The 22,903-nt window shown below is 38.2% G+C and overlaps 1 protein-coding gene across 2 annotated transcripts in view; it reads right to left on the bottom strand.

The window, feature by feature from the left end:
- LOC107595815 (serine/threonine-protein phosphatase 2A regulatory subunit B'' subunit beta-like) overlaps positions 1 to 22,903 on the bottom strand; it is a 43,077-nt gene that overhangs the window by 4,302 nt on the left and 15,872 nt on the right. For both annotated transcript variants that reach the window (XM_016286369.1, XM_016286368.1), the window contains exons 3-7: positions 14,294 to 14,482; positions 10,624 to 10,727; positions 6,160 to 6,262; positions 4,873 to 4,947; positions 2,044 to 2,130 (exon numbers count right to left, since the gene is read on the bottom strand). In XM_016286369.1, coding sequence (XP_016141855.1) covers positions 2,044 to 2,130; positions 4,873 to 4,947; positions 6,160 to 6,262; positions 10,624 to 10,727; positions 14,294 to 14,482 — 558 coding nt within the window. The remainder of the gene's footprint in view (positions 1 to 2,043; positions 2,131 to 4,872; positions 4,948 to 6,159; positions 6,263 to 10,623; positions 10,728 to 14,293; positions 14,483 to 22,903) is intronic.

Here is a 22,903-nt window from a genome sequence, read left to right as displayed (position 1 = left end):
ACTTTTGACTGGTACTGTACTATAATATACACAAAGAATACCGGCCGATATATATCGATATCGGTGTATTTTTACTCCCTAATATCGGTATCGGCCCCCAAAAACATATTGTTCGGGCTCCAATACTAAATCAGCAATTAAGCGAACGATATCGTCTGTTTATTCTAAGCGCATGCTCGTCTGCCGCTTTAAATTCTCGAGCTCGTGACAGCAGGATTGAATCTGATTGGCTGCCAATATCTTTATCATTCATCAGCTGGAAAAAATCATTCTGAAAGTGATTCTAACTATATCGTTTCTCTGTACCTTTATCGTTATAGTTGTGGACTCCGCCATTTTTTAATATTGAGAACGATTTTTAGAACTATATCTTTATCGTTATCTTTACAGTTATCATTCTTGGTGTGAATGGGGCTTTAATCTAAAATAATATTAATGTGGGCTGGGTTCCAAAAACTAGCAGTATATCAAAATACTGTATACAGAGCATACATGCTTTTATTTACTGTTTACTAGGGCTGGGTATCGAGTTCGATACTTTTTAGGCACCGACTGAATTGCCTCGATACCATCGAGTATCGAAAAACGTTTTGTCGTTCGGTACCAAATTTCGATACCTAAGGGGTTAATCTCATCAATGTCAGTGAGCCAATAAGCCTGCAGCACTATGAGCGGCGCCGCGCAGATCGATCAGTGTTTGACATCCGCGAGAGCAATTCGAAAGCATACGGAGCAGTCTGCTCTCTATAGCTCTCGTGGTACTGTAATACACAGATCGGTCTGCACAGTTGGTCCACGTCACCGGTTACACTCAGAGATGTGGCGCACACGTGAGGCTGTAGTGTGAATGCGTCCCAGCCCTCTTAGATATAAGGCTACATTTACACTGGTGCATTTTTGTTTTAAAATGAAAATGATCCTCTTCATACTGGCGTTTCCACTGTTTCAAGCCGGCTTTCCACTATCTCTGACAATTATCAATGTCAGTGAGCCAATAAGCCTGCAGCACTATGAGCGGCGCCGCGCAGATCGATCAGTGTTTGACATCCGCGAGAGCAATTCGAAAGCATACGGAGCAGTCTGCTCTCTATAGCTCTCGTGGTACTGTAATACACAGATCGGTCTGCACAGTTGGTCCACGTCACCGGTTACACTCAGAGATGTGGCGCACACGTGAGGCTGTAGTGTGAATGCGTCCCAGCCCTCTTAGATATAAGGCTACATTTACACTGGTGCATTTTTGTTTTAAAATGAAAACGATCCTCTTCATACTGGCGTTTCCACTGTGTTTCAAGCCGGCTTTCCACTATCTCTGACAAACGACAGACCGAAAGTCATTAATTTTTAATGGAGAGTGCGGGAGCTGCGTGGAGTTCCGATCATGCAAATGTACGTTCATTCATACTACGCATGTTATGTGACTATTCGTGCACACTGTAGCATCATGCTACATAAGACAATAAACAAGATTTTACTCAAAACTCACTTTAAACCACCATCGAGTGTTTGTAATAACTTCCGATTTCCGTCGAATGTGTGTTTTGGCCATGTAATGTTGCTGAAATTAAATATGTTATTACCTCTGAGTTAGAGCAGCAATCATGAAAGAGAGAGCACAGGCAGACAGTGCTGGAAGCTGCTAATGCTCATCAGTAAATCAGTGGAAAATGAATAGAAATCATGATTCTGTCTGAGCTATGCATTTTAAATTACAGATGTGTAAACTGAAGACTATTTGAGCTTTATTAAAAATATATGCACTGATTTATTTTGTTGGTTATACTTTGTTCCTTTGTGCAGTGGCTCAGGAGATGAGCATTTAGATAAGGCAATGTTGTTAAAATTGATTTCATAAAATTGGTATCGAAAAAAGTATTGTTCAGGAACCGGTATCGAAGTCAAGGTATCGTTATCGATATCGAAAATGTTTGAACGATACCCAGCCATACTGTTTACATTAGTTACAATTACATTTATCAATTAGCATGAAAATTAATTGACATGTCCACTGCAGTCCTAGATATAGACTCCTAACATATTTACCTGTAGAAAACTACTTCTCCTGAGTTCTGAGCATGTTATTTTTCCAGTCCATGAGCGGTTTACATTATAAAATATCCTTTGGACTACCTGTTGGCAGAAAAAGCACCTTGTTGAACATCAGGTTCATTGAAGTAATTCAACAAGACAATGCTGATCTGTAAACTGTCCAGAGTTATGGTGCACTAGGGGGTGGGCGATATGACCAAAATCTTATTTCATGGTATGAGAAATTTTATTTCACGATAACGATATGTACCTCGATATAGGTATTTTTATTTTATTTTTGTTATTAAAATTAAGAAAAAGCAGCAAATTACAAGCACAACAGAACAAATAAATATGAAATAAACTTAATTTATTCAGATACAGTAGGCTAGGTTTATTTAACATGTAGTAAGAAATATTACAGAAATTGAATAAAGTGTATAAATAAAACCCTGCACAGTCTTCACTGTATCATCAAACATGATGAACATTAACAATGACAGACAGCAGCAGGTAAATAAGTCTGCTGTCCCTTTAAGACTGTGCAGGGTTTCATTTATAGTGGATCCATATACGGATCCATATACTGAAATGCATCCGGTTTTCACCCAACTGTTTTACATATATTTAACATATAACCGACTGTGTTTACTTGAATACTCCACACGACGGGCATTATGACATTACTGTGTGCGTATTTGACCATTCAAGCACAATAAAACACGAAAGAGATCTGTTTTCGCAATTGCATGCTGTCGAGAGGGGCTTTCAGTGCGTGTGCTTCGGCTGTGTGTCAGTCAGCGTGAGCACCGCATTGAGCTCTTTTTCACTGCTTATTGCACTTATCTCTACCAAGTACATCCCACTCTTTATTTTCTCATTCATACATGTTTCCTTAGCACTCAAATGTGTATAAAGTTTAAGCAGTACCATGTTACCGCAGATATATTTGCATTAAGGCTGCACGATATATTGCTTCAGCATCGTTATCGCGATGTGCGCATCCGCGATAGTCACATCGCAGGATGTGCGATGTTTAGTATAGGCTACTGATCGTTATATTTATACTGATTGTTTTCTTTGCTCACACACAGACACGGTGTCTAACCGGATGCAACAGCTGTACAGAGATACCAATCTTAATTACATTTAGTAGCAGAGCTACTGCACGCCATTTATCCTTTGTTGAAACTTCCGCGTCGTTGTGGAGAGCGCAGGTCACGGTTACTTAGCAACAGCAGACGCCACAAAAGTGCAAGCTCCCGAGCGGTTTGGAAAGGAGAAAGCGGCGCAACTGCCGTTTTCGGCGCGACATGTGAATGGCCCCAAAGTCTGTCTACACTGGACGCGACAAAGCGACCATTGCCAATCATTTGAACTTTGTGTCAGTACGTCATAAAAAGATTGCGGCATCAGTATACTGTCGGGGATTTGTCGTGCCACACCACATCCAGTGTAGACAGTCACACAGCATCACTGATTATAATGGGTTCATTGTATTTTGTCGCGTTGCGCCGCACGCGTCTGGTGAACTCTGAATTCTGTTCACTTCTGCGTCTATTTGTGCCTGAAATACTGTGATCTGCAAGTATCCTTGTAAACGGAGTTGCTTATGGCTTAGGTGAAGGGAAACAATTGAGAAAGAAAATGAATGTGTAACAGTATATTGGTTTACAGCAGTTTAATATTCCTGAGGCTTTCTGTGTTATGAATGTTAATCAAACAACAAAACACAAAGAAAAATCCCTTTTGTAGCTTTAACACAGATTTATTAGATTTAATTTATACAGTGAAGACTATGCAGTGTTATTTTACATTTGATTATTCAGTTTCTGTACCCGAATACTGTTAGACTTACCTGAAAAATATAAGGCACTGCTTATTTAATTTGTATCTTTGTTCTGTAATATTTATCTATGCTTATAATTTGTTTATTTACTATGCTGATTTAGTCGCCTACAAAATCACCCCAATCATTATATTTTTTCCAAATAAACTATTCAAGTCATGTGGTGATTTTTTTTTCATATCGCAATATATACTGAACAAAATTATAAACGCAACACTTTTGTTTTTTCCCCCATCTTTCATGAGCTGAACTCACAAATTCTCTGAAACGCCTTTGAAGACGGCTTATGGTAGAGAAATGAACATTCAATTCACGGGCAACAGCTCTGGTGGACATTCCTGCAAGTCAGCATGCCAATTGCACGCTCCATCAAAACTTGCGACATCTGTGGCATTGTGCTGTGTGATCAAACTGCACATTTTTAGAGTGGCCTTTTATTGTGGCCAGCCTAAGGCACACCTGTGCAATAATCATGCTGTCTAATCAGCATCTTGATATGCCACACCTGTGAAGTGGATGGATTATCTCGGCAAAGGAGAAGTGCTCACTAACACAGATTTAGACAGATTTGTGAACAATAGACAGATTTGTGAACAATATTTGAGAGAAATAGGCCTTGTGTGTACATAGAAAAAGTCTTAGATCTTTGAGTTCAGCTCATGAAAAATGGGGGCAAAAACAAAAGTGTTGCGTTTATAATTTTGTTCAGTGTATATCGCAGAAAAATAAAATAATCGCAATGAGTTTTTTCCCCAATATCGTGCAGCCCTAATTTGCATACCGCGGAATACAAGATATAGCAAAATCTCTAACGATAGACACTTTATTTCACGGTAACGTCATACCGCCCAGCCCTATGGTGCACCAAAAACACACACACACACACACACACAGTTCAGGTTATTTGAGGCTTTAGTTAATGGTGCAAATCTATGCTTAATATACAAAAAGCGTTTCAATTACTAGAAAAATACACAACTGGAAGTATTCCTTACAGTGGTAATGTAGCGTGAGTGAAAGTCTGAAGCCTCCTTTAGAAATGCCAGACCTGTATGTGAATCCCCCCCATCCTTAAAAAAAAAAAAAAAGGTATATAAATGATTCACACACACCAATATAACATCAAAGTCAGCATATAATAATTGACACGGCTTACAGGAGAAGAAAAAAACAGCAATGTTAAATCCATTTGTGTGCAAAGAGGCTCTGGATTAGATTACAGAGAAAAGGCAAATAATTTTAGTCTATCCACTTGCAGAGGCTAATACGTTGGTACAAGACGTGTGGAAATGTTAAAGGTATTAAGCTTCTAAGAACAAAAGGGTGATTTTAAGGCCAAGTCCAGTTTTTAGCTTGTGCATCAGTTTCAGGCAGTCTCACTCTCTGCATACATATGGCCAGCTGACTTTTCCATAAAGTGCATTCTTCAGCAGAGAAACAAACATTTTACTCATGCATGTTTCATAGTCAAATACTGGTATATATGCGTAAAAGGTGATATATTATGACAACTTATTTTGGGGGGGGGTGCGTGACTCTTTGACCCTTCCCCATGTGAAATTAAACAATAGAAAAACACATAAATCACTGCTGTAAAGGAACAGACGGGCACAGGCCAATCTACTCCATAACAATACTTTTTTCATTCATCAAAACGGTCAAAGCAATTGCTAAAGCTACACAATACAAATTAAAGTGCAGACGCCAGAATACATCTCCTCCACTGTGCATGGCCAATCCTGCCAGTGAATATAAATGACATGTCCATCCATCGCATGTTTCATAGTCAAATACTGGTATATATGCGTAAAAGGCGATATATTATGACAACTTATTTTGGGGGAGGTGCGTGACTCTTTGACCCTTCCCCATGTGAAATTAAACAATAGAAAAACACATAAATCACTGCTGTAAAGGAACAGACGGGCACAGGCCAATCTACTCCATAACAATACTTTTTTCATTCATCAAAACGGTCAAAGCAATTGCTAAAGCTACACAATACAAATTAAAGTGCAGACGCCAGAATACATCTCCTCCACTGTGCATGGCCAATCCTGCCAGTGAATATAAATGACATGTCCATCCATCACTGAACTCAAAGAATGCACTACTGCACACAATTATTTCATAACATCTAGCATTACATTTGAAATTTAGCAAGTACATAAAAAAAGGAATGGTAGCAAATAATATAATGCTGAAATCATCAATGCTCAGTGCATTTTGACCTGTGTGTGTCTGTGTTCTCAGTGGTAAGTCTCTATTCCAGAACTCGGTACCTGCAGGAATGGAATAAAGTCCTCTTGTTCCAAATAACTGCAGCCTGGCTTGGCCAGAAGGTGAAGAAATTTGAATGCGTCATCATGACAGGACTGAAGCACTCTGTGGTGAGGAAACAGATGGTTTCAGGCTCCCCCTCATCCTTTCATAGAGCAACACGGTCTCCAAAACCCTTCACTTCGATATGTGGCTTTGGATTAATGGAATCTACAAATGAGGCTCCAGAATTCAGCTCAGCCAGTTCTGACATACAATGATTAGGGTTGGGTATCGTTTAAATTTGATAAAATGCGATGCTGATTATCGATTATTTTCGATTCCCAGTTTTGATTCCAATGTGATTAAATAATGATATCAAACATTTATCCTAGGCCTGGCGATAAAACGGTATTGATATTTATCGACGGTACAAAAAATGTTTGATATAGTGCACAATATAGGCACGTGCTATGAGTGATGCAGACAGCACACACAAACACGAACATGAGGGCTGTGCCTGCCTGTGATGAGGAGATTGTGAGTCGAATTTAAAATAAACATTTGCATTTGAATGCAAAAATAGTACAATCCAATGTTAGATGTGCATCAGGGAGCGACATCAGTGGAGCACGAGATGCGGTGATAATGCAAGTGATGTTGTAGTTTAATGTTTTGTTAGTCTAGCCCACGAGACGCGCAGTTGCTGCGTTATTCATTCAAAATATTAGAGAAATATAGAAGCTCAATGCGGAGAAGATCTTGATTAGGTTAAAACCGAAACCAAGCCATTCACACAGAATGCATATTCAGCGCATTTTCTTGACGGACAAATACGACTGCTGCACTCGCGTCACACACAGAGATGTATAGAAAGCCATGCAAAGCTAAAACAGTTTAAACTTTTAGAAAACACGTCGCAAATTTGTGGAGGTTTATTCCTTTTCACTGCGTCTCATATATTTTTAAAGGCAATCTTTGTGATGGGCGATCGGCTCTTTGTATTAAGCAATGCATAAATACGTGATACTGTTTTGTTCATAATAGTTTATGTAATTTACGAAATTATATTTGATTGATATGAGTTAAATAGACGTAATGCACATTTTTTTTATAGACTACAAGCCAAAAGTTTAACCTATTTAATCTGTATATAAAACATTAGAAATTAGATGTTTAATTTTTATTTTGTTTTTGACTGTTAAAACAAAAAAATATTTGATGTTTGTCTCAATAAATTGAGTTAATTTAAAAATACAGTGGTTAAATGTAAAAAAAAAATTCTATTGCTCTGTGTTTTAAAAAAGGTTATAAAAAGTCAATAATTATCAATACCGAATGATATGAAACACTATATCGTTGATACATTTTTTAGCTATATCGCCCAGCCCTAATTTATCCTGTGTCTCTTTTTTGCAAACCATTTATTGGAGCTGAATACCATGAACCAAAATCATCAGGCTAAATAAAAACTAGACTCTTTACAAGCTGTTTGTGTGCAAAATAGAACTGCATGATTCTGGATAAATTTAGTTTTTTTTTTCTTTTTCTTTTTTCCCCCAATGGAAGTTGTGGTTCTCTCATGATTCTGAAGAAAAAACATTAGACAACTAAACCAAATCACATGTAATTTATGAATGAATGATTAAATGACTCACTCAAGATGTACTTGTTTCATTACTGGATGAATCAGCGTTCTTGAACGAATCTCTTGTATGATTCAATGACAAATACATTTTAACAGCTTCTTTTCGCCACCTATTGGCGTAACAATGTAATCGATAAATCTTCATTTGAAGTGCCAAATTACTTTCAAAAGGTGATTTACTCTATTTTAATCGCTACCATACACATCGTACACACAGTTTATATCTGAACTATAAATTTCTATCCTAGTACTTCTGTGATTTGAATGTTTGTAACAGAAATGATTCTGTGTGGCTGAAAAGACTGTGAAGCGGTTTCATTCATGAAAATGATGACAGATGACAGCTGCTCTCTTTAGGTCAATGGCAGCGCGAATGCCAATTAAAAATGTTCAAATCACACTGGTGTGATCGTACGCTGCACGGACGAACCAAGTGATCACAACATTGATCGCACACGTCAAAGGTTGAGGAACGAAACAGACGAATCATTGTAATTTAGGAATAGAATCCCGTTGGTGTTTGAATCGTGTTTGTGATCTTTAACGATCTATTAAATTAAAGTGCTTTGTCATGTTGGTGGTGACGCCTCTCTTGCAACATGTTTAGCTATCACAGATATTATACTTCGCTTTTTTGGCTTCTAATCGCTAGGGCCGGACCAGAATATTCGATTATTCGAATATTCGTTCGGTGGGTTGGCATTCGATTTTCAATTTTGAGATTCGAATATTCTTTTCTTTTTTTTTTGAACACTTGGCATCCCCCGCGAAACAGTTCTCATTCGCGCTTGAATATAGCCCTTTTTTACAATCGGGCCGAACGGTTCTAAGAACTGTCAGGTACGGTTACAGTTGTATTTCCACGTGAGCCTGGTACGGCGCGGCACGATTACAAACCGTTCTCGGCCTGGAATTCTCGACACGGTTAGACAACCGTGCTGAGCTGTGCTGGTAGAGTGCGTCTGCGTGACGTCGCCACTCTGTTGCCTGGCTACCAGTTTCTCCATAGCTGGCTAAGCGAAAGCGCGCTATTTGATCAAACAGCCAAATAAACAGCTAAGAAAAAAAATGTCTGAGAGTTTGGACTGTGGAGGAAACATTTGCGCTTATTTATATTATACCCGTCGTCGCCTTTGGTTTATTTATTTTTTTCCACGTCAAGAGAGACTTTTTTTCTGTTATTGAACAAAGTAAATATCAGATAAAAAAAATTAGTCCCAAAAACAGAAATATCTGATCATCGTCCATATCGCTGTTTATATTACAATTGCGTTACCAAGGCAACGACTGACGCATTTGTATTGCATTCCAAAGAGCTTCGTTATCAGCACCACAGTGGAAAATGAAACCGTATCTGTGCCGACTTGCCCGGATCGGCACCGAATGGAACGGTTAAGCAAAGAGAACCATTCGGCCCGATAGTGGAAAAGTGGCTTATGAATCGCCCATGAGTGAACATCATGATTTAGTTAATCTGGAAGAGAATACAAAAATGCTGAAGACTGTGTGGGAGTTCTGTAAGTAGTACTCTTAATAGTATATTGTTGGTGTGTAAAAAAATGAATTGTTTTGCTTTTATCCGCCATGTTAATCAGTAATTTTACACATGATAAAAATGTGCACTCAATTTGCTTGGAAAATACTTGCGAATACGGCAGCCATAAAAAAAAAACGTACAGTAGCCCAGCCTAATAATAATTTGTCTATATTAAAATTATTGCTCTTAACAGACCTGTGTTTTGTATCACTAGTGCAGTGTCTGTTCTCGGAGCATATAAGCCCTGCCCGTGTGAGGCTTCCGGATCGTGCTGTTCTGTAGTTTATTAAAAGTTTATTAATTCTGAACGTGTCGCGTGTCCATATTGTACCAAAATGCGACACGCCTCCCCCTGGGGTCCACACCAACACTCCCGCCATGTGTAAAGTCGATTGGATGAACGGTTCTCGACATAATAAAAATGCAAACAGACAGACAGACACACAGAGATTCCTGCCTTTATTAGAGAGAAGAATATGTTCAGCTCCCTCCCTCCGAAGCTTCGAATATTCGGTGTTGATTACTACCGAAGCTTCGAAGCTCAAAAAATGGTATTCGGACCAGCCCTACTGATCGTAAATGTAGCCACACTTTGGAGCGCTTAGATTAGCGAGCAAGGTCCTGACAGATCGCTAGGACCGGTCCTCACAGATGAAGAAAAAAAAAGCGCAAAGGAATCGATAGGCGGAATCGAAATTTTAATTTGACAACAAGTATCCGATTCCTGACCTTAAGTATCCGATTCTGGAATCGGAATCGATTTTCGATTCCCAACCCTAACAATGGAGGAGGAATAATGATTATAAAACAAGAGTGTTCAACCTTTACAGATTCAGGGACCCCCACCCAGATGCTCAGCCAAACCAGGAACTCCCAGTTTTCTCCAGAACACTAATAATCTCATTAAAAATATTTACATAAATGTATATCTAGACATGGTGCATTAATAATATAGAAGGTACCAATGTTTTTAAATTTAATTATATTTTATGGAAAATCCACTTCATATCATATATCTGTTCATGTACTCTGTAGAATCACAGCCGCTCAGTTAGAAACTTGAATAAGTATATAAGACAGCCACAAAAACCACAAAGTAATGCAGCGACACAAAATAAACAGCCGTTTCGTCGTACAAAATAATCAAATAATCAATAACCACCAAAATCATACACAGAGCTCACGGCACTTTAGCTCTTGATAAGAGGACATTCATATACTTGCTAAAAAAAACCATGTGCAGCCATTGACCCCTGTTGATATTAATGTGAAAGGCCACTGTGAAGAGAACTATTGTCTTACTTTCGCCACATTGCCACAAACTTGTGAACGGACACATATCCCCTCCTGTCTCCTCCGGCAGCATGGAACAATGGAGCTTTCCAATAGAGTGGGCACTCGCAAGCCTGCAAGGAGACAAAAACGTCACACCGAAATAGGGTAAACATACCTATTAAGCTCACCAAAATCTACATCGAGACATTTTAGTGCACAAGATATTGGTTTCAGTACAAAAAGTTGTTAAAATAAAATCTCTCACACAAAAATATTAAATTTTATTTTAAATGACAAAAGCTTTTCAATTAAGATATACATCATTAAAGTACCCCTGTAGTCAAATATTTTATCCCTTAAAACTTATCTTTGATCATCAAAATTACATTTAAATGTTTTTTCTTGTGAAAATAATTTTCTCATGCCTTAAAATAGCTTGAATGTAACTCTACACCCTTGCCTCATTTACTATACGTGGATCTATCAATATGCAAATTAGTCCCGCCTCCACTCAGTCACACCAGCCAGCGCCTCCTGAACCACTGAACTGTAGTAAACACAAAACAGTGGCATACACGGATAAAACTATGTTTTTACTAGCGGACAACTACAGTGAATACTGTAACATTCATTAAAGTTACTTACTTGACGATGTTGTGTCCTAAAATGCCTTGAAGACTCGAATGCAGCCATTTGTGATAGTTAATTTGCGCCCGCGAGCATACGCATGTGAAGTGCAGACGCAGCTGCGAGAGAGGTGACTCTGACCGGGCTACTTTTACACTGTTGCCACGGCTTATAATGCAAGTTAGCGGTTCTAAATTCACATTTAACCACAGCTTCATGGGTTTTTTGCTTTGATTTATTTTTGGTTTTGTGCTGGTATTGGTATATTTTGCATGCTAGTGATAGGAATCGATCCCTTGACGTGATTGGTTATTGGTTTGTGACGTAGCAAACCAAGGGCGGTTTCAAACCATATTTCTGGGTCAGCCTTTGGGAAACTACAGTTTTAAGGAGAAAATACACAGCAATGGTGTTGATTAATAGATTGGCACATGGTTTGTCTAAAAGCCTATTAAAAACACCACAGACAAATAAACAACATTAAAAAAAACTTGATTTTCACTACAGGGGGACTTTAAATTCAAGAAGTCTGGCTGTGCTTAATGGGTACATTATTGTACCCTTTAAGCACGCCCCTGTTCCCATTAAGCTCACATGTTTTATTAAAAATTCTTGTTTATTTTAAACAATCTTTTTAAAGAATAATTGAAAAATAGATATTTTTGAAGGTACAAAGTCAATCACAAAAAAACAGAACACTAAAATCAAGCAACAAGGCATTCAATTTGATCAGTTATAAATTCATAATGAAGTGTAATTTAAGCACATTGCAACATATAGACTAGTCCACGTTCAGCTAAGTAACACATATTCAAAAATCAAATAAAACAAACCAATGAAACATTTCATTCACGAGGATGAACACCGAAACTAGCCTCATTATGAAGCCTCTTATTAAATGGATGTCAACTTATCTATAGTCTCTTAAGGCTGGAATACACTACACGATTTTTGCCCCGATTTTCCACTGATTTACAGTCTGGAGAAGTTGACGCTTCACTTTACACTTTCATGTAATATTTATTCAAATGACAGGATTTTGCTAAATAAATAGTCTAGGTCAGTGGTCACCAACCTTTTTAGGCCCAAGATCCCTGACCTCGGCCTTTATGAAAGACAAGATCTACCTATTGAAGAATTTATGGAAAAAGACATCCCAGATTGTACTTCAAATTTGAGGCCTTTTACTTAGTATTATAATTAGTGATGCGCCGGTCATAGCTGATTCAGAAGAATTTATTTTCTTTCTTTTTTTTTAACTAGCAAATTGGATTCTGAAACTGATACTGATTTTTAAGCAAATGTATTTATTGGCTATTTGCTTTATAACAAACAAACATGTTTTTCGGCGGGGATCTTCCAGTAAAATTCACATTCCTGGGGCTCAATATCACGTTATTGGGGTCGCTTCAACCCGCGGACATGAACAACAACCCACGGCAACAGTGTTAAAGTAGCCCAATTCCGCGGTAAAACTGCAGACTTGACAACATTGCCAAGGTTAATATAACCCCAGAAATGCAATGCATTTTTGTACTTATTTTACTGTTATTTTCGGGATCTACTGGGACAGTGATAAAGATCTACCAGTCGATCGCGATCGACGGGTTGGCGACCACTGGTCTAGGTCATGTATTAAATTCATACATATTTTAATATGAACAACTATTATTTACAATATCTATGAAATTTTACTTTTTCTTACTGATGTCACCCTGAAGCTGTGTGATTTTCATAGTAGTGCACCCTTTAAGCTCACCATACAATAATATGAAATCTTTAAAAATTACGGCACTGTAAAACCACAGACCAGCAATAATCTGTCAATTTATAATATTATGGATTTAAAAATACAAGCCAGTAATGCCTGTGAAGTAATTTATTAGTGTAGCACACAATCTTATACAACTAGTCAGCTAACGGTGTTCTGTAGCATCTGCGCTATGTTGTTAAAACTATCTTTTGAATCTAACTGGAATTATATCCCACATGTTCCAGGTTATAATATGCAAAAGTCTAAACCTAAACATTAATCTCTTAATTTTACAGGAAGTTGTGAAACTTACCCAAAATAAAGGCTTAAACATAAATTAGTGTAGCACACAATCTTATACAACTAGTCAGCTAACGGTGTTCTGTAGCATCTGCGCTATGTTGTTAAAACTATCTTTTGAATCTAACTGGAATTATATCCCACATCCAAGTTCCAGGTTATAATATGCAAAAGTCTAAACCTAAACATTAATCTCTTAATTTTACAGGAAGTTGTGAAACTTACCCAAAATAAAGGCTTAAACATTTAAAAAAAAACGCAAATTTAAGGGGCTCCTCTTTTGGTGAAAGTTTTTATACCGCTTTCAAAATGGCCGCCAGACAGTGTGAACACATGGACAAACATATCTCAGTGTGCAATGATCTGACTGACTTGAAATTATAGGAGATATATAGTAACAAACATATCAATTGGTTAAGACATCAAGTAGGACAATACAATATTTTTTCTTTTTATAATCTGAGCTCAAAAATGGAAGTGTGCTTAATGGGTACGTGAGCTTAATAGGTACGTTTACCCTAGACCGTTACTGCAACCTCAGGGTGACAAAATAGATCTAGATGTAATGAATTTCAAAATGAATGCTATGTTTCTATCTAAACAAATAAGCACCAAACAGACTGTAAAGTTTTCAGATCTTAATGTTACAGTAGAGTTCAGAAATAAAATGCAACACTACAACCATTCTCTCTTAAACGGGCAATTTAGCTTAATCAGAGGTTTCTGTTAAGTGCTTGGCCATTATGACTACATCTTTCATAAGTGCTGTAGAAACTATAAATGGGGCTAATTAGCAATGATTGTTTATAAATCTTTTGGTTTAAATTCCTGAATCCCGTCGTTTACCTAAATAGGTTCTCTTCAGGACAAGTAATTCAACATATAAACAGTGGTGATATTTTTCCACTTGCTAAAGGAAAAGTAAAACCTTCAAACATGTAAACAGTTATAAGTTAGTTACACAAAATGAACAATTTGCAGAGGGGATAAAGGTGGCATGTTACAAACCACACTTACCTTGGCAACTAGCCCCATGTCTTTAATAGTGACTCTTTCATCAGGAAATTGAGAAAATATTTTTTCTATCTTGGAAATAAGATTGTCTATGTTGATGTTGGCCTGGGGCTGTCCTTGAGGGAAGTAGAACTTTGGAATGCTTTCACTTAAAGCTGGTGTAACGGGCTCCTCTTTCTTAGCCTGCGCCTGCTGAAAAAGACAGAAAAATAACCATTAGCCACAAGACTCATCGTGGGAGAGATGAACGGTTGCTCAGAAAATTGCCCCTCAATCAGCATTTCACACTAATGGCTTAATTAAGTCACCTCAGAGTGCGTAAAACACACAATTTAAAACAATTCTGACAGCCTCACACCCTTGTGGATGAATTTAAGGAGAAGGTTAGAAATACTTTTTGGGGATTTTTGTTCCATGTGATGCTGTATCCATGACATGAAGGATAAGAAACATTAACGTGGATAATGGTTTGAAACATGAGAAGTCACTCATTTATGACATCAAATGAACAAATTGAAAATACAAAAGAAGGGTAAGCCCTTTTCGTTTAGTATTTTAAATTTGTTCAGTTTTCCTTAGGGTTTGTTACATTTGCTTAAAACATACAAAAACAAACAGCAACAAAAAACCTTCTACCTGTTCATAGAAAAAAGGCTTAGTACATAATGTATATAAACAACTAACTTTTGGCTGGGTCTAGACTAAGTTAAAAAAAACCCTGAAATCTCTCTACAGTGTGATAACCAGTGCTAACCCGTTGTCCTTATGTCAAATCTATTTGCTTTCATGTTCTGAAAAACAAAACAAAACAAAAAACCTGTTTTAAACGGTTACACAGCTGATAACAACTTGATAGATAGCAGTTTCAGACTTAACTGCTGGAAACAGATTAACTTGGTATGGTAAACAACATCTGAAAAACTATTGGACTAGTTATACATTTTACAATTAAGTATTTAGTTACACTGACTAAAAATAATCAATCAATCAAAAGCACAGAGTTTATAAAAAGAAGAGGAACAATTAGAGGCTAATTTTGATGCTGGCTTGACAAAGCCTTGTCTGAAATGTTTAAGTTTAAAAAGCTTTGAAATTTGTAGAACAGACTTTATGACCCATAGTTGGGTGGATGAAGATCTATGAAGAGTTGCATTTAAAAAAAAACTGTGCGGGATTTTTGGAAAACTTGACCCAAATGTGCACAACAACTGTAAGAAGGCTTTAACAAATGACAAAACGTCCTTCATGCCCAATGTTTTGTGAACACTTGTAGTTAAATTCCTCTTATTACTGATTTTCCAAAGGCTCAGCTTCCCACAGTAACTTAAAACCTCAACTATTTGAGTGTCAGCCTGCAGCTGTGAAGATCTTGACCCCCTAGAACTTCCACACAGGGAAAAAAAGCTCCATCAAAGCCCACTCTCTAGAATAAGCAACATTACACTGAACAAGACCCATTTGGCTTTTCTATATTAGACAAACACATGGACATGTATAGGCTTCAGCCAACACGACCTTCTGTGCTGTCGTTTTATCCAGAGAGATGTAAATATTTTTTACAGCAAGGCAATTCATTTGGTGGCAATATTTGGTTATTGTGATATGGAAGCAGACAGGGGTGTACAATGTCACAATTTTTGATCGTGGACAATAAAAATGTCTCCACGATCTGCATTTTAAGAAATATTGCAGTTTCATGCTGCAGCGCACATTCTATTAGTTACAGTTCTGGCGCCTCTGTCTCAATATACTCTATAACATGACATACATTCACATCAAATGTTAACTCACGGGACACTGCGCATATTTGCAATCACAAAAGTACATTATTTGCATGTGCTTTAAAGTCTTGCCGGTTAAACATTTCATTCACTTGTTGTTCTGACGTGCGCTTTTTCTGAGTGCGTACACCTGAAGCATGCTCAAACTAAAAAGGCCCTGTCCCAAATGGCACACTTCATGTGCACTTGCGCTCTTGTGGACTTACAATGGCTGCCACGTGCGCATGTCTGTTAAGTCCACGAGACCGTAGGGTGTCCCATTCGTCATTTTAGCTTTCAGAAGGGTGCTCGTGAGCACCCCCTTTGCGGCAGCTACGCACCATTGATGCGCACTGAGGAGAACTCCGCTGCAGACTTCTACACGACAGTCAAAGCGGCATTACGTCACGAAAGTGTGGAGGAAGACCACGAGGGTTTAGGGGGGTGCTTGGGTTTGGGGCGGGGCAAAAGTATCAATTATTATATTATTATTATATTAATTTAAACAATTATTATCAAACTATTATTTAAACTGCATGTATATCAAACAGTGTTTTCTGCGTAAAAATAAGGGTCGTTTTTGGCTTTGGACTAAAACAAAAAGCAGAAGGGCTTATTGAAAAATGCTAAATCATTCTCTCTTCATTCTTTCGCTTTACGCCAGGAATATAGCCATTTCCCCGGTAACCGCAGTAAACAAAGCAGCGCAGCACCTGACTTTGAAACTTGCAGCGCTCATATTTAATCAATTAAACCATAGCCTTTTGAAGTGTAAGCTATATCTCAATTTGCATGTATATTTGTTTTTTTCACCGGTGCACCACATGAGTCTTCTCCTCCCGTCCCATTTCTACCAGTGATCCTTTCCTTCCCGCGGTACTCATCACTGTTGTAGGTTGCCAAGTTGTGGGGACAAATGGGTTGAAATTTGTATGTGTCGATTGTGTGAGAAGGATGCGTTTCATACAAGATCTGGCAACTGGGCAACCTTGGAATTTGTTGACGTGATTATTCGTATAATGAGGTTTGGGCCATACAAATTACGAGAGTTTTGCGGGAGGCGAATGTAGCAAACAAAGTACGCCCAGAGGGATTTTTTTATAGAAAGATTAAACATACGGGAGAAACAAGGGAAAATATTTAAACGGGATGATAGTGGGATAGAATGGTAAAATACGGGAGAATACCGAGAAAAACGGGAAAGTTGACAGGTATGTATTTGTATGTCAAAAAAAGTAAAACATTAATCTAATAACATTATTTAAACATTTGCAATTTTGAGCAAATTAATTTATGGAACCTCTCTTATCTTCATTAAACAGTCTTGAGTAAATACATCTATGGCACTTTCGATGCAGCTTCAGTTTCCTCTGAAGTGGAAAGACGTAGTTTGTTGATACTGATTTCATTTGAATGGTAACAACCATATAGTGTCTTATTATAATCAATTTAACTTAATGTATTGATTAAATTTAAGATTTTGATGTAAATGGCGACATACATTTAATCAGGTTAGGAAAATATTGTCCTTCATAAAGTTAAAAAGTGTAACAGCAATCAAAAAAGATCTGTAAAGCTGCAAAGACTAAAGTCTCAAATCCAAAGAGATATTCTTTATAAAAGTTAAGAGTTAACCACGCCTACCTAAAACGGTTCTTTCTAACACGCCCCCACGCCTACGTCACGATGTGGGAAGATTTGCATAACACCGCCCAAATGTTCATGCAAAGAAAGAAGGCGTAACTTTGATTCTCGGCAACAACGTGCGAATTGTGGGGAACAACGTGGGGAAGTTATGGCCTAATTCCTGCTCGTACCGGCAGGAATTGTAGGTGGGGGGAGTGAATGTACAGCGCTCTCTCCCACCTTCAATACCATGACTGAGGTGCCCTTGAGCAAGGCACCGAACCCCCCAGTACATTTTTCATATTTAAAGGATTTGCCAATGATGATTCAAACGTCAGTTTTGAGCAGTGTAGAGTAGCCTTGTTGTTTGTCATTTCTCCGATCACAAATGCAGACATGGTTTTATGTTTACAAGGCGCACTGCAACGCAACGCGTAAAAAGACAATATAAATCATTATAATCCGTAATTATGTCCCCACTGGATGCAACAAATGCCTCGTTTATAATGGGTTTGAATGTTTTTGTCTCTTCGCTCCAGACCAGACACTGCATCACAATATGGTAAGGGGTGTAACATTTCCGTCACACGCTTGAGGTATTCGGCCAATCACAATGCACTGGATAGCTGGCCAATCAGAGCACACCTCGCTTTTCAGACCGATGAGATTTGTAAAAATGTACGCATTTCAGAAAAGCGGGGCATAGAGGAGAAACAATAATTAATGTGTTTTTGAACCTTAAACCACATAAACATTTCATTACACCAAATAATGTTCTTTTTAGCAACATCATATGACCCCTTTAAATAATCTGATGATTTTATAAGCTTGTGTATCATAGTTATTTTGACAATTTAATTACTACTTCAGTTTCATGTGATAGATTAGCTATTACACTACCTCATCTCATTCTAAAGACATCCATAACGTACCCCAGCAGTAGTCCACTGCTACTCATCAGTAATGGCACAAAAAGCAGCTAAACTTTTGCTTTCCAGAAAAACGGGGCATAGAGGAGAAACAATAATTAATGTGTTTTTGAACCTTAAACCACATAAACATTTCATTACACCAAATAATGTTCTTTTTAGCAACATCATATGACCCCTTTAAATAATCTGATGATTTTATAAGCTTGTGTATCATAGTTATTTTGACAATATAATTACTACTTCAGTTTCATGTGATAGATTAGCTATTACACTACCTCATCTCATTCTAAAGACATCCATAACGTACCCCAGCAGTAGTCCACTGCTACTCATCAGTAATGGCACAAAAAGCAGCTAAACTTTTGCTTTAAAATACACTCGTAGGACCTTGTAAGGAAGTTTGGAATTTTGATGCATTTGGGAAGTCTTTCTCTGATGTGGTATACAGTAGGGCTGCACAATTAATCGAATTTCTAATCGCGATTACAATTATGGATGCCACAATTACGTAATCTTTCAAAGCAGCAATTAATCATCCAAAGTCCACTTATGTTATTCTGCGTGCTTAAGATGGGGTTTTTTCTTTCTACATGTTATCTTAAGGGTTTTTCCCATTATTTGAATTTTAGCGATAATCGTAATTAATAATCGCAATTACAATTTCAAGGGATTAATCGACAATTATGATTTTTGTCATAATCGTGCAGCCCTAATATGCAGGGGATTCCGCTCAGTCTAACCCACTGTAAGAGATGAATGCATTTAATCTTGCCTTCCCCAGTCAGTCAGCCATGTCTATAAAAGGGAATGACCATCATCAACTCCACCACAGGGCAGACAGAGCCTCCTGCTCAATCCTAAACATTTGGATACACTTAAAACCGCTTATAATCTTCTAGCCTCTCAGTTATTTAAAAAAAACAACAACAGTTTTGCTTAATGCCACAGCTATAATCACACATCTAATGAACACTAACATCACATTACATCCCCACTGAGACTGACAGCAATAGCATTAAGCAAACAAGAACAGTCAGAAGGCTTCACACAAAACATATAAGACAACCTGCCTGTCCTTGCTGGAAGGCTTTGAGCCTCTTCTTAAAGCGAGAGGGTAACACAAAGTCGCAGCCGCGTGCCAGCAGTGCCAGCTCCTTCCTCAGGTCAGGGTCCTGCCGTAAAGAGATCTCCTTCATTCTCATGCTGTTGTCGGCTAATGGAGCCAGTGTGGCAGACAGTATGCACTCTGGGGTCAGGATAATCTTGCTCAGTGACTGTCCTGTCTTTATCAGAGCACCAGCTCACTTAATGTTGAACGGCAGCTACTCCCCTCAGCTGTGCAGTAGCCTGAATCACAGCCCTGCCTGTCGCTCCATACGTCCAATAGTGGCTTGCAGAGGTCATACAGTCCTATCCTGAAAAGTCACTGGGGAGATAGGACAAGGGTGTTTGTGTGAGAGCGGCGAAGTTGAAGGGGGTGTGGATCTGCCCTTTTCAGTGTGCATTCCACCACTCTCATAGAGGTTATGTAAAGACACAAACCTGCTCACTTGGAACTCTGTGATTCTGTATCCAGGAGATACAGCAGCTACTAAGATTACAACACAACATAGCAGCTACAACATAGATTAACTGCAATAGGATGCAACATTCTTGTCACGTTCACACACCAGCAGAATACGGTTGTCAGTCCTGCATTTGAGTCCTTAATACGGTTACGTTCACACTAGAGACCTGCGGGACCCAACGCAACAGGGTGCGGCGATGGGCAACTATTGATGGACGAGTGCGGGCGGGAAGAGACTCGTGTGTGTGCGGGATGCGGGAGAATAAAATGATTTGCGGGACTCCCGCAAAATAGAAATGATCTAAACAAAGTGTCTAAAACATATAAATTGTTATTAATCTTTTGCACAAAAGCAAAAAGGGCAACTAATATTAACATTAAAATGATTGACATGCGCAAGCTATGCATAGTTTCTATTTATAACACGTGTTTAAAGGGTAGCGTAATGTAGCCAATCACAGACTCAGCTGTTGATTTCTGGAACGCAATGGCCAATCAGAAGTTAAGTTAGTATCTATTCACCACAGTGTAGTAGCAGTAAGTGTAGACACTGTGAAAGATTTGTGCATATATTTATTGTGTTATAACAGAGCGTTATATAAAATGTTATGTTATAAAATTTTCTGTTAAAATAACAGTGGTTAGTGAATGTTGATGCTTAGCCTAAATAACTAATATTTTATCGGTTATAGTGTTTATGCTGGGATGTAGTGGATCTTAGGAGATGTTACAGAACCATTTCATGTCAATTTCTTTGATGTACTGAAAAAAATCTATATAGATTACTTTTATGCGGGTGGGAATGGGACAAAAAAAAAAGAATGTCGCGGGCGTGAGCGGGACTGAAAAATCTGTCCCGTGCAGGTCTCTAGTTCACACACAGTTTGGTTATTTATCTAATATTTTATCGGTTATAGTGTTTATGCTGGGATGTAGTGGATCTTAGGAGATGTTACAGAACCATTTCATGTCAATTTCTTTGATGTACTGAAAAAAATCTATATAGATTACTTTTATGCGGGTGGGAACGGGACAAAAAAATGAATGTCGCGGGCGTGAGCGGGACTGAAAAATCCGTCCCGTGCAGGTCTCTAGTTCACACACAGTTTGGTTATTTATGGGTGTGACAACCGGATTCTGTAACCAAACTCACACCTGTACATTTTCAGGACTCACAACCGCATTCTCAGAACACACGCGCCGTGTGAACGGAACAGGACTGGACAACTGGTTGTCTGTCACGTCATACAGTGCGAAAGGGAGTCGCTCTGCCGCAACAAATGCACGTCTACCATGTGGTGCGTGTTTTCTTGTGTGTGCTGCGTGTCATCTGAAATTTTTAGATCCCGTCAGTTTTCCACCGGAGCTCCTGTCAGTTTTGTGTTCTGCACGCAATTCAAATGCTCCGCTCTCCACCCAAATTTAAAAGCTGCCGTCGGTTAATGAAGATTTGACGAATTAACTCGCGGCTCGATTGGACTCTTGTCGTGTCAGAAAGTGATAAGACTTTCAGTTTTATGGACATCGCCATCTTTGTCACGGTCGCTATGGTTACTAGTAAGGAATACGGGCTTGACTCCCATTGCACGTTTTGAGTTCCCCCCAAAATTTTTAATTCAGTCATCATTTACTTACCCTCAAGTTGTTTCAAAGTTGTGTGACTTTCTATTTTGTGGAATATAAAATATCATATTTTGAAGCCAATGGGTACCAATATTGTTTGGTTCCCAATGTTTTTCAAAACATCTTTTGTGTTCTGCAGAAGAAAGTCAAACAGGTTTGGAATGACATGAGGGTGATTAAATGATGCTCCAACCTTACTTCATAACATCAGTCGAGTTTTTGAAATAAATCCTTCTGTGAGATGATGTGGCTTCTTACACAGAATAAGGCACGCAACATATTTCATAGTATTTAAGCAGTGATAAAGGCATTGCATTATAAATATACTTTATGAAAATTATAATAAGAACTCAAATAAACCGTATATTGCCGTAGTCGTGTGTTTATTAGTCACGTTGAATCTAGTGTTGGGTCGTTCATTTTGAACGAATTTTTAATGTGACTCGGGAAGAACGAGTCGTCTCGGGGAGTGATTCGTTCAGTCGTGCATGCGCAACATCATATAGGTTCTGTACTGGAATTAGTCAAGTAGTTCACCTGTTTTGAGTCTTCGGGTTTTTCTGAGTCATTCGTTCATCACGTGACAGCCCCATACGCTTTAACCAATGCAGTCTGAGCCGGAAAGAGAATTGATTAGTTCATCTCTCGAGTCTTCGGGTTTTTCGAGTAGATCATTCATCACGTGACAGACCCTTAAGCTTACCCTATGCAGACTGAGCCGGAAAGAGACTTAATAATAACCAACTCTTTATTACCTTTGTTACAACATTCAGTGTTATGGAAAATAACCATCATGACAGAAATTCACACATTTAGAAACTGTAAGAAGTAAAAAGCTACAATTTGAGACCAGAAACGCATCACGTAACTGTAAGAGTAAATAATAATTATAATAATGATGATAATAATAATAATAAACAACTATGCACCCGTTTGTAAAGAAGCTTGTAAATTAACTAATTTCTCTATCCAATGCTGTCATGTCACGTGACAAAAGAATGAACGACTTGAAAGACTCGAGAGATTAACTAATCAATTGTTAATCAGAATGTGCTGCGTGGGAAAAAAAATCTGTCTTTATTAAAAACTGGTTTGACAAAGGTGT

This window comes from Sinocyclocheilus grahami, unplaced genomic scaffold (genome assembly GCF_001515645.1).
Source record: "Sinocyclocheilus grahami isolate Dianchi unplaced genomic scaffold, SAMN03320097.WGS_v1.1 scaffold209.1, whole genome shotgun sequence".
NCBI classification, from domain to species: Eukaryota; Metazoa; Chordata; class Actinopteri; order Cypriniformes; family Cyprinidae; genus Sinocyclocheilus; species Sinocyclocheilus grahami.
Note: the sequence above shows the minus strand (reverse complement) of the source record. Positions and strands in the feature narration are given on the sequence as shown.